At 37.0% G+C, this 13,836-nt stretch overlaps 2 protein-coding genes across 2 annotated transcripts; one reads left to right on the top strand and one right to left on the bottom strand.

Moving 5' to 3' along the window:
- The first annotated feature begins 461 nt into the window (after window positions 1-461).
- On the top strand, window positions 462-3,871 carry CPK34 (calcium-dependent protein kinase 34). The gene is made up of 8 exons (XM_021950794.2): window positions 462-1,295; window positions 1,645-1,788; window positions 1,884-2,036; window positions 2,206-2,321; window positions 2,503-2,670; window positions 2,779-2,906; window positions 3,030-3,129; window positions 3,231-3,871. The coding sequence occupies exons 1-8, from the start codon at window positions 596-598 to the stop codon at window positions 3,324-3,326; spliced, it is 1,605 nt and encodes a 534-aa protein (XP_021806486.1). The 5' UTR covers window positions 462-595; the 3' UTR covers window positions 3,327-3,871.
- A 4,660-nt stretch (window positions 3,872-8,531) lies between these two features.
- Window positions 8,532-11,274, bottom strand: LOC110750650 (alpha carbonic anhydrase 7-like). The gene is made up of 6 exons (XM_021951015.2): window positions 11,152-11,274; window positions 10,825-11,042; window positions 10,315-10,536; window positions 9,920-10,084; window positions 9,778-9,831; window positions 8,532-9,047 (listed from the first exon to the last, which is right to left on the bottom strand). The coding sequence occupies exons 1-6, from the start codon at window positions 11,246-11,248 to the stop codon at window positions 8,955-8,957; spliced, it is 849 nt and encodes a 282-aa protein (XP_021806707.1). The 5' UTR covers window positions 11,249-11,274; the 3' UTR covers window positions 8,532-8,954.
- Window positions 11,275-13,836: the final 2,562 nt, after the last annotated feature.

Raw genomic sequence — 13,836 nt, forward strand, 5'->3', positions numbered from 1 at the left:
CAAAGGAGTTTACAACCGTTGCAGTTAAGTTTCTATCCTAGTGTTGTTATAGTTATAACTTATATGCACACCACCTATAGCCTATAGGGTGTAACAACAATCTTTGGTTCTAGAAGCAATATAATTAAGTATCCTTCTGAGTTTGTGCCATTACCTGTCATCGTCCGTACTGTTGTAACAATTATATGCCAACATATATGAATTAATGTAGATAAAGAAGAGAAGTGTGTATATGCAAAGAGAACCGTTTTCGTTCCCTGGAAAATATAGGAATGATAGAAAAATGAGAGCCTCCCACGTATGAGATGCGCCTAAAGACTATTTCAAAGCCCTTCCCAAGGTTTGCAAACTTTCCCAAACTACCAAGCTCCTACAATCCCTCATTATCAGTCCTCTGCATTACCCTCGTCAGTCCAACCTGTAACCCTTCTTTCCTTTGCCACCTTTCTAACTTTCTCTCTCTTTCTCTTTCTTTTCCTAATTGTGTCTCTCTCCACACCCAACCCTTTCTTCAGCCCCAAAAATTAACCCAACATTGCCTCTCTTGGCCACACCCAAGATCCTAACCCCCCGCTCTCTCTCTCTGCCTTCCACCATGGGCAACTGTTGCTCTCAACGCAGCACCGAGGATGCCCCAAATGACGACAATAAGGGAGACAGCAACAGTGCCCCCGACAATAACCCTAGCGCTGCCCATGCCGCCCCCAACAACCCCTCAAACCCGGCCGCTCATCCCAAACCTAATGCTTCCCCAACTCACAGCAAGGCTGCCAAGCCTGGCCCCATTGGCCCCGTCTTAGGCCGTCCCATGGAGGACGTCCGCTCCATGTACTCCATAGGGAAGGAGCTCGGGCGGGGCCAGTTTGGTGTCACGCACTTGTGCACGCTCAAGGCCACGGGAGAGCAGTTCGCGTGCAAGACAATCGCCAAGCGGAAGCTGGTGAACAAGGAGGATATTGAGGATGTGAGGAGGGAGGTACAAATCATGCATCATTTGACGGGGCAGCCCAACATTGTGGAGCTCAAGGGAGCTTATGAGGACAAGCAGTCGGTTCATTTGGTCATGGAGTTGTGCGCTGGAGGAGAGCTTTTCGATCGTATCATCTCGAAGGGACATTACACCGAACGCGCTGCAGCGGCGTTGTTGAGGACCATTGTTCAGATCGTGCACACCTGTCATTCCATGGGGGTTATTCACAGAGATCTCAAGCCTGAGAATTTCCTTTTGCTCAATAAAGATGAAAACTCTCCGCTTAAGGCTACAGATTTTGGTCTGTCCGTCTTTTACAAACAAGGTAAGTACAATCATATTTTAACCTAATTTGTTTCTCGAATGTTCATGGTAGGAATTCTGGTTTTTTCTTTTATCTTCCAGTCAGCCAAACAAAATTGTGAGGAGGATTTTAAATGGGATTAAACACTAATTAAATTTTGTTTAACTGTGGGAGATATGAACAAGGAAAAAAAAAAATTTGATGACCAATAAACCAATATATAATTAATATTGAGCCTCAACGAGATTCAAATGGTTATGGGAAATTTTTAAATGCTCAATTTATTATCTTCTTCCTTCCCTACAACAAAATAAAAAATAAAAAACATATAACAATGGGTTAAATAAACACGTTTGTGATGATATTGCAGGAGAAGTATTCAAGGATATTGTTGGTAGCGCATATTACATTGCACCAGAAGTGTTGAAGAGAAGATACGGGCCAGAAGTCGATATATGGAGTGTTGGAGTCATGTTGTATATTCTTCTCAGTGGTGTTCCTCCTTTCTGGGCAGGTAAATATAAAAGACTAGAAAATTCTTCTTAATTTCTCTTTAAATCCCCTCTAATCAGTCTATCAATTAATTGATATACTGAAACTACTTGACAGAATCGGAACATGGGATATTCAATGCAATTTTACGTGGCCAACTCGACTTTTCAAGCGACCCTTGGCCTTCAATATCACATCAAGCAAAGGATCTTGTGAGGAAGATGTTGAACTCAGACCCCAAGCAGAGATTAACAGCCTTCCAAGTTCTCAGTAAGTCGATGAACTATAATTAATTTCTATATACCGAAATGTTATCTTGCCAGACTCTAAATTTAGGACGTCATGTTGATTATTGCCTGAATCTGCCTTCTATATAGATTCACTATAAGTATGATTTCTAACCTGAATGTACATATATAATATATATGATTTCCATCAGATCACCCATGGATTAAGGAGGATGGTGAAGCACCTGATGTTCCTCTCGACAACGCTGTGCTCAGCAGGCTCAAACAGTTCAAAGCAATGAACCAGTTCAAGAAAGTTGCACTTCGGGTATGTATTCGTCATTTTGATCTGGATCGATCTTAGGGATATCATATACATAATACTGACACTACATGCATAATGCATCTATAGAAAATTCCAATGATCATCTATGCATCTGTGTTTGTTGTTTTCTATGAACTGAAGAAGTGAATTTAGAGAGTTACTTAATTTTGGAAAAATTTTATAGGTCATTGCGGGATGCCTATCAGAGGAAGAAATCATGGGATTGAAAGAGATGTTCAAGAGCATAGATACAGATAACAGTGGGACTATAACACTTGAAGAGCTAAAGCAAGGACTTGCCAAGCAAGGGACAAAGCTATCTGAATTTGAAGCTAAGCAATTAATGGAAGCAGTAAGTGCTCGCTCTATGAAATTAGTATATATAATATACAAAGTTAACTCGTATTCCATTCTGATATAATTTCCTTTTCTTTTTATTTCAATAATTTTAAAAATAAAGGCGGATGCTGATGGCAACGGAACCATAGACTACGATGAGTTCATCACAGCAACAATGCACTTGAATCGGATGGATCGAGAAGAGCATCTCTACACTGCCTTCCAACACTTTGATAAAGACAACAGCGGGTAGGGTTTCATTTATAATTAATGTTCTAAATTGCAGTTACATAATATAAGAAAAAAGGTTTCTCATCTTCATCAACATTGATCTTATATGTATGTAACCATGCCAATATGCCTTCTCATCAGGTATATCACGACCGAAGAGCTAGAGCAAGCCCTCCGAGAATATGGCATGCATGATGGAAGGGACATACAAGAAATCATTGCTGAAGTTGACGCTGATAACGTAAGTTGCAAATCAACTAATATTAATCAGAATCGTTGTTCATTGAATACTGCTAGTTACATGAAGTTAATTGGTGGATATATTTTTGGAATTCGCTGCAGGACGGTCGAATCAACTACGATGAATTCTGTGCAATGATGAGAAAAGGGAACCCAGAAGCAAACCCGAAGAAGCGGCGTGATGATATATTTGTTTGATTAATTTGGGTTGGTGCACAAGGATATGCAATGAAGTATTATCAATGGGGAAAGTGGCAAATATAGAAAACGTCTGTCCATCATCGTGATTTTAATTATCCAAGGAGATTAAGGAAGATTAATTCGGGAGAGATTAATTTTGGTGCTCATGGATGTTCATCATGTACAGTATCTTTAAAATTAAAAAAAAAAGAAGAAGAAAAAATGGGAGGGGCTATGGGAGAGAAGGTGGCTCAAGACAACTCTTGTGTTAGTTGGTGGGGGGTTAATTAATTTGAGGGTTGTAAATGAAGGCCAAAAATGCATGTCTGGTCACAAGGTCCTCTATCTCCCGCTTGTGAAAATTGTATCTGTCAAATATATTTCGAAAATCGCTAACTAATGGCTAGGAATCAATGTGTACGTGTTTTACTAATGTGTAATGCATTCCATTAGTAGACTTGTTGACTTGCTGACAAGACACTAGAAAATCTTTGGAAAATCTTTTCGACTTTTCTTGTTTTGTATTTTTTTTCTTCTTCAATTCTAACTATGAATGCGATATATATATATATATATATATATATATAGATACTTGGATGTGGTTGTTTTGCAAAACAACAGAAGGGTTGTATAGCATTGTTCAATGATGTTTTCCTCGGATATTACTATGTTTTGTAAAACGTCAAATTGATGTTTTCCCTTGTTTCCCAAAGTATACAATCCAAAAACTAGAATAGAATACAAAGGAGACTTATGAAACAAAGTAAGAGTTTTAAGAAGGAAGATGGCGCCCCTAAATTTTTAAGGAGCTTGTAAGAATTTTGTTAAAATAGAAATATGTGAGAAATTACTAAAAATATGTCTTGAGATCTTTTTTTTTGGGTCGTAATCAAAGTATGTCTTGAGATCAAGTGTGTATTTAAGGGTTTAGAGGATTGGTACTTTCGATGTCTTGTTAATGTCTTTGATTATACTGTTAAAGTTTATCGAATGAAGTTTATCTTTGAGAAATTATTATTATAATTTTTAAAAGTATTGATTTTGGGGTGATAGGATGAAATTAGAGGGGATTACAAGTCTATAGAAATTTTCAGAGATTCTTTCTTACTTCGCATACATTTTCACTACATTTTTACATATTAACACGGAAGCAATGATGTGGCTCGACCGTACGGTTTCTTAGCTGGAGTTTCTTATATGCAAGGTTTTCTTAAGTTGGTGTATCAGTTTATAGGCTATTACAAGTTTGGGTATCCATTTGAAACGACCTTTGTTTGTGCAAATTTCCTCCTTTGGAATATTCAAAGAAGATTCTTGTGATTTTTGATTGTCTACTTCCAAGAACCCTATAGAACAATGGTGGTCAATTGGAGAATACTGGTGTGATGTTGGCCAAGGGCCCTCCGATGCCTAAGTCAGTAAAATGATCTTAAGGAGATGCATATTATACTGAAAGGATGGAGTTTTCTCTATAGGGGAAGAGAGAGAGAGAGAGAGAGAGAGAGAGAGAGAGAGGGCCGGAGTCGAGTGTTTGTGCTAGGGTTTCAAAATTAGGTTTAGCATTACCTCATGTGTGGTGTGATGCTATCTTAATTTATGTAGCCTCCTTGTTTGAGTCTTGTTCGGAATGATTCATGGAGAATAATTCCCTTATGTTATTCTCTCTCTTGAATAAGGAGGTGGAGATGTGAAATACTTGTCAAGCTTTTGAATTCCCAATTGCAACTCGGCTCCCTTTGAGAGTTGAATTTGATTCCTTCCTGGATTTGGGCTTCTTGTCAAGAAAGGCTTTTGGGATTTCTTCTTGGCCAAGCATCCCCAATGGTTATAAAAATTGCAAACTCCTCCCATTGTTTTGCACTTCCTATATTTTCTTCTACTACTTTAACTTGTGGCAACAAGAAGAATTTTAGAGGCGCTGATCTCTGCGTGTTGAGGAGAGAACCCGAAAGAGTCGATCCCCCCGAGTGATGTAGCGTGACAATAGAATGGCTAAAACTTTAGCCTAGAACATGTAACTCTGGAATCCACCAGGAAGATTTGAGGAAACCTTAAGGTTTATTGATAAATTGGAATAACAAAACATAACCCTAGTCATGGGTAAAATTTGTTTAAATACCCCCAAAAAGCCTAGGAATAAACAAGGAATTAAAATAACAAAATAACAAAATTTCTGAAAACTATAAAAACATTAAAATTGAATTTCGGGCTGCGAAACGATCTCGGATGCCCATAAAAACCCATGCATCTTTGCTAAGTGATGAGTTTTACTCGTGACGTCGTTCTCTTCGAATAGACAGGTCATGGGCCTAATTCTTAATTCTGAGCTTAGAGTCCAAATCTGCAGTTTGCCCGATTTACCCTTGCTCGCTCTTCTCTCCAGCTCCTCTTCGATTGCTTCCGCCATATGTTCTACATCACCAAGGTAAGCCACAGCTTCAGCCTTTTTATTTTTTGTGTTCTTCACGGCGTCAGCCAGCTGGCCCGTTTTGCTGAACCGTGGCCAAACAGCTGGCTTGCGATGGAGCCGTGACCAATTGCTGGATAATCCATGAGGTTGGTTGCACTGAGGGCGGGCTAATTATAACGACTATTTGAGACTGCTGTTGCCTTTTGTTTTTCTTTTTTTAATTTTGCATCAGAGTTGAGACAGCCTAGGGGCTGGTTGCATGCAGAGCTGGTCCATTGATTTTGGAGGCCCTGTGCAAATATGGATGTCAAGGCCCTGCATATACAAGTAGGAAAAAAAAAATCCATATAGAAACAAAATTTTCTGACACGGGAGGAACACCTTCGGAAAGAGCTTCCCAGAAAAATTTCTTTAGTCACTCTTCCAAATCACAGAGCTGATAAATTGATTTTCCAATTTCAATGCTCGGTGAATTCTCATGTACAATGAGGGAGGGAGAAAAGAACTGTGATTTTGGGGAAAGGGCTAAAGCTTGGGTTTTTACAATCCAAAATTTGATGGAAGAGGGTGGTAATAGAAAGGGATTTATTTTGATGGAGGTGAGTGAGAGAGACTCACTAAAAGAGAAAAGAATATTATAATGATTTTGCAGCGCAAGAGTTAGGAAGAGGAAAACACAGGTTTCAAACATAATAAATAAATAAAAAGAAGAGTTGCAGCGTTAGAGAGAGACTCTCTAGGTCGTGGAAGTTGTTGATAATTAATATTCAATTCAATTTTGGTTTTGGTTTTGGGGCCTTGCATGTGGCGTTGTGGGGTGATATTTAATATTTCATTTTTATTTTCATGTTTTAATTAATTGAATGCGTTGATTGGGAAAAATTTGGGGCCCTTAAATTTTGGGGGCCCTGTGCAGTCGCACAGCTCGCACACCCCATGGGCCGCCTCTGGTTGCATGGAGCTAAGCTGAGCTGCTGGCTGAAAGGCCTGATCGTCCTGGCATTGGCTCTGGCTGTGCTAGTGGCATGCAAATAGCTTCAGCCGAATGGCCTCTTTTGTTTTTTTTCTTTTGCTTCAAGCTTGGGTTTGTTTCTTGCGTTTTGATTTCTGAATTGACTTCTGATTCTGACTAGCTTTTCCCTTTCTTTTGTAGTTGCTCAGCTACTATGTTGTATGACGAAGGACCTTGTCGTTGATGGAATATGAGGCAACACACACACAAACCATGCAAAGATAAAGCACTCATACCAATTGAAAAGTAAATACACACAAAAACACAAAAAATTATAAAGGCTCAGTCTCGTGGCTACGTCCTCTTGGTGATCCACCCAAGAAATTCATTAGTATGTAAGAACAACTTTGGTTACAATCTTAAACCCCCTTAGCTCTCACAAGAACCCCTAGTTCTCTTTTCTCTCACCCTTGCTCAAACCCTTGATGCCCTTGAAAACACCCTTGAATTCCCTCTTGAATTCTCTTGTGTCTCTTTCTTCTCTTCTTATTTTTAACCTAGCCCTAAAAGTCCTATTTATATTTTATAGGACTTTTGCTGCAAGTTAATTAGGAATATGAAACTAAAACCCTTTTAAATTAGGCTAGAAAACCCCAAAATAATAAGAAAACCAAAGTCAAACACGCCAAAACTAGTGCGCAACACTATTCACGTGGTGACCGGTCGTCGGGATTGGACGACCAATTGCCTTGAGTTGAAGACGCGATCTGAGGTCTTGGTACAAAGCGATTGGTCACTTGCACGCTGCTGCTCCTTTCTGCGACTTCTTCTTCTCCTCCCGCTTCTCCTCTTGCAGCCTTTGGTTCCTCTTCCTTCTCCCGCATCATGGTGAGCCAAAAAAGTTCAACACAGGTGATTGGGTTGCCGGTGATGAGACCAAACATGACCGGGCATCAAGGCTGTCCTGCGCGGTTTCTGGAGTGGTGTCCAACCGGTCGGTTAATTCATCATGTCTGGTCGGATTACCTAGTGACTCCAAGGTAACGAATTCTTTAAGGTCTGATCGATCATCAACATTATCTGGACCCGCCTGTGCTTGAACTACTGCCCTAGAAAAATACACTTCTTCTTCCAGAAAAAGCACATCCATTATGATCTAGAGCTTCGGAGTGTGTAGGTGGTACCAGCAATACCCATTGTTGTACAAGTTGGTTGATGACAAAAAATCAAAGTAACCATCTAGACCATAATAGTTTTCATTTGATAGCCAGTCACACCTTGGTTAGGTTGAACACCATCATGCAAAAACGTTACTCTCTGTACAGCATTTGGTTTAGTGGCGATTATCTTTGGTAAAAGAGATTTTAAGTTCAACTCGCATAAATGTGAGTACAATAAAAGCATAAATTAATTATCTTAATTAAAAAAATATACAATTATGTTTGCGAAAAAAAGCATAAATTGTATGTTGGTCTGCTGTAAAAAAATTATTTGTAAACGTCCTGTTCTTTGTACAAATAAAAGAAAATTATTGGTAATAAAAGTGGTAATAAACGGGCATCGTAAGCACAGTCTGAAATTGAAAGCTGTAATAAACGCAAGTCCAAAAACGTGACGAGAAAATGTCATTTTCAAAACGCATTTGAAACTCGGAACGGGACCCCGCACAAGCTGTATTATTCTTCTTCTTTTTTTAATGTGTTTCCCCGACTATTTAGGACACGTCGGATATTTTGATCTTTTCCAATATAACGAGTTAAACGACAAGGGTAAGTGGGTAGGGCATCCTCTAGTGTGGTTGCATTCCTTTTTGATTCGGTTGAAGTTTTCTTTTTGGATTCCGCATTAATTATGAATGGGTGGGTATAGTTCAGTTGGTTGAGTTCTTCGACCTCAAGTCCTGTGGGTAGAGGTTCGAAATCCCCTGGCACCTAACAATGTTTGTATTTAAAACCCCCTTCACAATTGCTTGTACTAAAAAAATTATTAATTTGAATCTAGATTCAAATTTAATATTGATTAGTGTTATTTTAAAATTAATTGAAGGTCAAATGTTCAACTAATTGCAGGTGCCTTTATGGACTTTTGATGCTGTGTTTACATCAATGTCCAATAGGTAGTAGGTCATTTCAAATTTTATTTGCGAAAAAAAACATAAATTAATTATTTAATTTTTAAAAAAAGCATAAATAAAGCAATATGAATACTATTGTGCGTCATTTAGCAAGTGGAAAAGCAATAGTAAATCCATGTAGTGAGAAAACTCTGTGACTAGTTGATATCCTCAGGATTTATTTGTGCTCCTTGAGCTATGGTCGTAGACGTGGATCTCTCGAAGGTTGAGTGGTTGTACCGGCCTTGCATTCAACTCCGCATACTGCAATCAATTTCCAAACAAAAGAATATATATTATTTCAATATTTTTGCGTCTGGGTTTTAATATGAATTTGCAGGGTCGGTCTTGACTTTTGGGTGGCCTGGGGCATAAATTAAAATGAGACCCTTCTCCTTTGGCTACAAGCAAGGTTTAACAAGAAAGAAAAAAAAATTATGCAAATATTTCAGAGCTTTAATTAGTCTAGTTTTGCTTTCCGAAACTTGCTGCAAAGAGAATGATACATTGCAAATCTATATTATAGTTAAATCATGCAATTCAAAATACATATCAGAAAAATTAGCATTAATATAAGCACATATAAATTTTGAGGCCCCCAAATTTGGGGCCATGGCTGTCACCCTCAGGAATTTGTATATGAGTTTCATTTTGGTCACCAATTTTATCACTTCGTCTAATTCCGTCAATATGGCCATCAAAATGGGTAAGCCGGTTTTGGGGTGATTTGTACATGAATTGATAGTTCTACTCCTGAAATTGATGGTCATATCGACGGAAAGATCAAATTGCCAGTAACGACACAATTGAAGGACGCCAAAAATTGTAAATTGAATTTGAGAACCAAAATGAAACTTGGCTACAAGGTCAACGACCATTGTAGTCAAGAACCTTTTGTTTTTTGTTTTGTTTTTTTAATTTATATTTTTATATATTTTTGTTTTAGTGTGGGGGTTGAATAAAAGAGTAGATTCAGAGTTGAACTAATACTTACATCATGCACAGCCTCTCGAAATAACTTTACTTGATCCCTTGACACTGTTCTTATCTGAGGAGACACCAAAATTTTGCAAAAAGGGTCACATATAGATGACCCAAATGAAAAGGAAAGGCTATAATTGTAATTAATTAATTACCTTTTTAGTGATGGTCCAAATAACGCCTTCAGTACAGGGAGGAACGGTGAGTGAGCCCATGTATCTGTAATAGTTTTTCCCGCCGATTTTAATTTTTCTAGGATCAGTCATCCCAATGCTTGTCTCATGATTTTCATCAATCATGGATTTAACATGCCTCGTCAACTGAAATTCATTCACAACTTGCAACATGTTAGGAGAATATAGTATTTTCAAAACATGAAGAGGAGGATGAGGTCGTCACGAGTTAACGGATAATGTTCTTTTATCATACTACTCTATTTTATCAAATTATGAATCTAAGATGCATTCGAGCAAAAAAACCAACTAGATCAATGGTCCAGATTCCCTAACAACATAATTATGTATGAGAGAATTTGATTTCGATCGAGTACCGTGGAGAGGAAAGAATTGGCACGACCAATCTTGTAGAGGACTGCAATGACAGCGATCTTGTTTGTGACGTTGAGATCAGGGCTTATATGAATCATGTGGAGCTCCATGTCATAGATCCTGTTGTTGATTGAATGCTCGGAAGGTGAGTGCCAGTGACATTGTTTTAGAAAATACTCAGTCCCATTTATCTCAATTGATCCAGCATTCGTCTCCCATTGAACCTGCGCATACACACATATAATAGATAAGTTGTTAAAATTAGGCACTCAAGGCCCTCCGTTCTATTCTTCATTCTCCCAATATCGCTTGTATAAAAATAAAAATAAATAAAGATAAGTTGTCGATTTACATATTTGGTCCCTTTAGTTTGAGTAGTTTTCGATTTTGTCCTTATGATTTTATTAATTTTGACAATTTCAATCCTACAGTTTCGTATTTTCGGAAAGAGAATAAAAAAAAATTAAACGGTTCCAATCATTAGTTGATGGAGCTAATTAATTATATATTACCGAAATATCATGGCCTCTATTCTTGAGGGTGGCATTATAAGGTTTATAGCTGGTGTTGAGATTCCCCAAGTGCGGGATTAATTTGACTCGATGACTTGATAAATCAATAGGAGATTGCAGGCTTCCATTCTTACACGCTGCCCATTCTTCCTTCATCTCTCCCCACTGTTTTGGCCCCTTTCCACTTTCATGAAGATAATCGAATTCTCTTTCATCCTCTGCAATATCCACAGTATGTTAATGACTTTCTTTTCTCTAAAAAAGAAAAAACTAAAGAAAAGAAAAGGCAAACTAAAACATTGTTTTAATTCATTGTGCTATAATTACCAACTTCTTGAGCTGCGAGGGATGTGAAATATGAGAAGAGAAATACAAAGAAGAGAAAATAAGAAATGGGAATTGGTTTGGTTTGATGCGGCTTCATGTTTAACACAAGCAGATCGAGGATAAGCTGTAGTAGTAATAGTGGATTGTGAGAGTATGCGTGTGTGTGTCTATATATATATATATGTAAATGAAGATGACAGCAACACAAGTTGAAATCGTACACAATGACGAACCATGAAGTTTCGTACTTGTTTTTGTCTGAAGGAAATCAATAAAGAATGACCAAAGACATGCTGTAAATAAAAGTTTATTAACAAATTTAAAGAAAAAGAATGCAATTATACAGAGGCTTAAGTGCATGATTATTTTAATGCCCAACAGGAATAATGTATTTAGTAAATGTAGCTAACCCTTCAAACTAATTTTTTCTTACCTATAACCCATTATCTTATTTTTTCTATGAAGAAAACCTAATTTATTATAAGTAAAACACAATGACTAAGATCTAACTCAGCAAGTTATATAATTAAGCTTAAAATGTAATTTATTGTATTTTTTTATATTCCGAAACCCGATGACTAGGATTAAATGTTGGGATCCTCAATTTATATATTGTGTTGATTTCTTTCCCCTCCTAAATTTGGAATTCATTGCAAATTTAACTACTCACACATTAATTTATTTTAAATTTCAAAACGTTTGGCACATAATGCACACACAAATATATATAAACATTAGTATCTATATATTAATGCACACACAAATATATATTGTTGGGAAAGTAATGCACACGTACACAAACATTCCTATGTGTCTTACACAAATTATTTATTTATCATCTAATTATTGTCCTTCTTTTTTTCATTTAATCCTAGTCTTAAATGGGATTGCCAATATCGGGCCCACCAAAAACACCTCTTTTTTTTTTTTTTTTTCCAAATGAAGAGAGTTTTATTAAAGACGAATAGCAAGGTTTACATCCTTAAGACACCTCCTTAAGAAAGGACTAATAAACTCATGTGGAATGGGAGGATTAACTAGTCCATGCTCACCAAAGTATAACATCCATATTATATTGCTCACCAAAACACCTCCTTAAGACAGTCCCTAAGCATAATTCATGTCAAGACAGTCATGTGTATCAAACTACCCTACAAGGGCCTATCTGGTAACAACCCGTTTAAAAACTATGTGGCATATATGTTGCCTACCCATTTCATAAAAAAAGTTGATCACTCCAATGTGCTAGACAATGCTATTGTTATATGGTTTACTTTTACCTTTTATATTTACTTTTTCTTTTTATAAAAAAAAAATATATAGTGAGATAGAGGAGATGATATTTTATTATAAAATATAGGTGGGACTCATCAAAGAGGATATGTAGATTTTACCCATTTTATTATAAAATATAGGTGGGACCCATTTTATATTGCCTACTTATTACTTTTGAAGTATGCAAAATTGCCTTATCAAAGAGGATATGTAAATTTTACCTATTTGAAAAAGACTTTCATGCAACAGGGATAGCAAAAAGTGCTATCCACGGCCAATGACACAATAACACGTGAGATAATTTTTCCACTTGTCATTGTGTTATTGACTAGGGATAATAAAACAGTGCTATCCCCATTACAAATAAATTTTTCTACTATATATTTTTGGCGTGAGTTACAGAGTTTTTGTACGGTCATATGTAGCACAACTTCGAATATAGTACTCCCCCCTTCTTGACTTCAAATATTTTTGTGGGTGATTTATCATCCACAGCATATATAAATTGTTTTATCACCCATATATAACATTAACTAATACGGTTGACATATCGTTCTAAGTTGACATTGTTAGAGTGAGACAAAAGGCCTTTGTCAAAGTGCCGTGGTATGATAATTGTTTGGGGTTCTAGCAACCGTACAAATGGATAGCACATATGTCATCGTATTTGTCGCACATATATGTAGGTTTACTAAACTACATGTAACATGTTGACTTTACTTCTGAGTACTGATTAAGAACACCATGGACATGGAGAGACATATTTAATTCCTTAAGGGTGACGAAACTTTTTGTTTTGTTTTTTAAGATCAATTGAAGACTTGAATCTTAGTGACAAGAAATTTTGGAAATCGCAGAGTCTACATTCATGAACAACCATAAACCACGGTATCTTTCTGTTGACATCTTCTAGTTTTCTATTAAGATATGTGGTTTTTAGACTTGGATTTAATTAGTTGGTAGCTGAAATATCCAATGAAAAAAAAATAAGGCTGGAAATCGCCTCTGAGTTCATTGTTAAACGTTTTATTAATTTATTAATGAACAGTCTGAACTAAATTTCGCTCGAATTTCACAAAATTTGACTCACGATTTATTGAATGGTAAGCCTGAGACCTTAACTTCTCAATTACATTACAATATTCTTTTCTTTCTTTTTTTTTTTTCAATTTTTTTTTTTTAATTACAACAATTGGGGGCACTTTTCCTGATATTCGAATGAGTGACCAAGGAGGGGAAGGGGGAGGGACCTCACCATTGAGGTAAACCCCTCGGTCTTACAATAGTTTCTTTTGGATGTTGTCACTTTTTTTTTTAAAGAGATTCTTTTATGGATATTGCTTGCCTCCTTACATGTATGGAGATACTCCTCCTTCCTACGAATCACAGTTTGAAACATATGCAAAAATA

This window comes from Prunus avium, chromosome 4 (assembly GCF_965620075.1).
Source record: "Prunus avium chromosome 4, drPruAviu1.hap1.1, whole genome shotgun sequence".
Lineage (NCBI taxonomy): Eukaryota > Viridiplantae > Streptophyta > Magnoliopsida > Rosales > Rosaceae > Prunus > Prunus avium.

Excerpts from the sequence above, each read along its gene's own strand:
- CPK34 (XM_021950794.2), top strand. The coding sequence starts at position 596 with ATGGGCAACTGTTGCTCTCAACGCAGCACCGAGGATGCCCCAAATGAC. Across the intron at positions 2,037-2,205 it reads AACAGCCTTCCAAGTTCTCA|ATCACCCATGGATTAAGGAG; the intron begins GTAAGTCGATGA and ends GATTTCCATCAG. Across the intron at positions 2,671-2,778 it reads CTAAGCAATTAATGGAAGCA|GCGGATGCTGATGGCAACGG; the intron begins GTAAGTGCTCGC and ends TTAAAAATAAAG.
- LOC110750650 (XM_021951015.2), bottom strand. The coding sequence starts at position 11,248 with ATGAAGCCGCATCAAACCAAACCAATTCCCATTTCTTATTTTCTCTTC. Across the intron at positions 10,537-10,824 it reads ATAGAGGCCATGATATTTCG|GTTCAATGGGAGACGAATGC; the intron begins GTAATATATAAT and ends GTGTATGCGCAG. Across the intron at positions 9,048-9,777 it reads TTCGAGAGGCTGTGCATGAT|TATGCGGAGTTGAATGCAAG; the intron begins GTAAGTATTAGT and ends AATTGATTGCAG.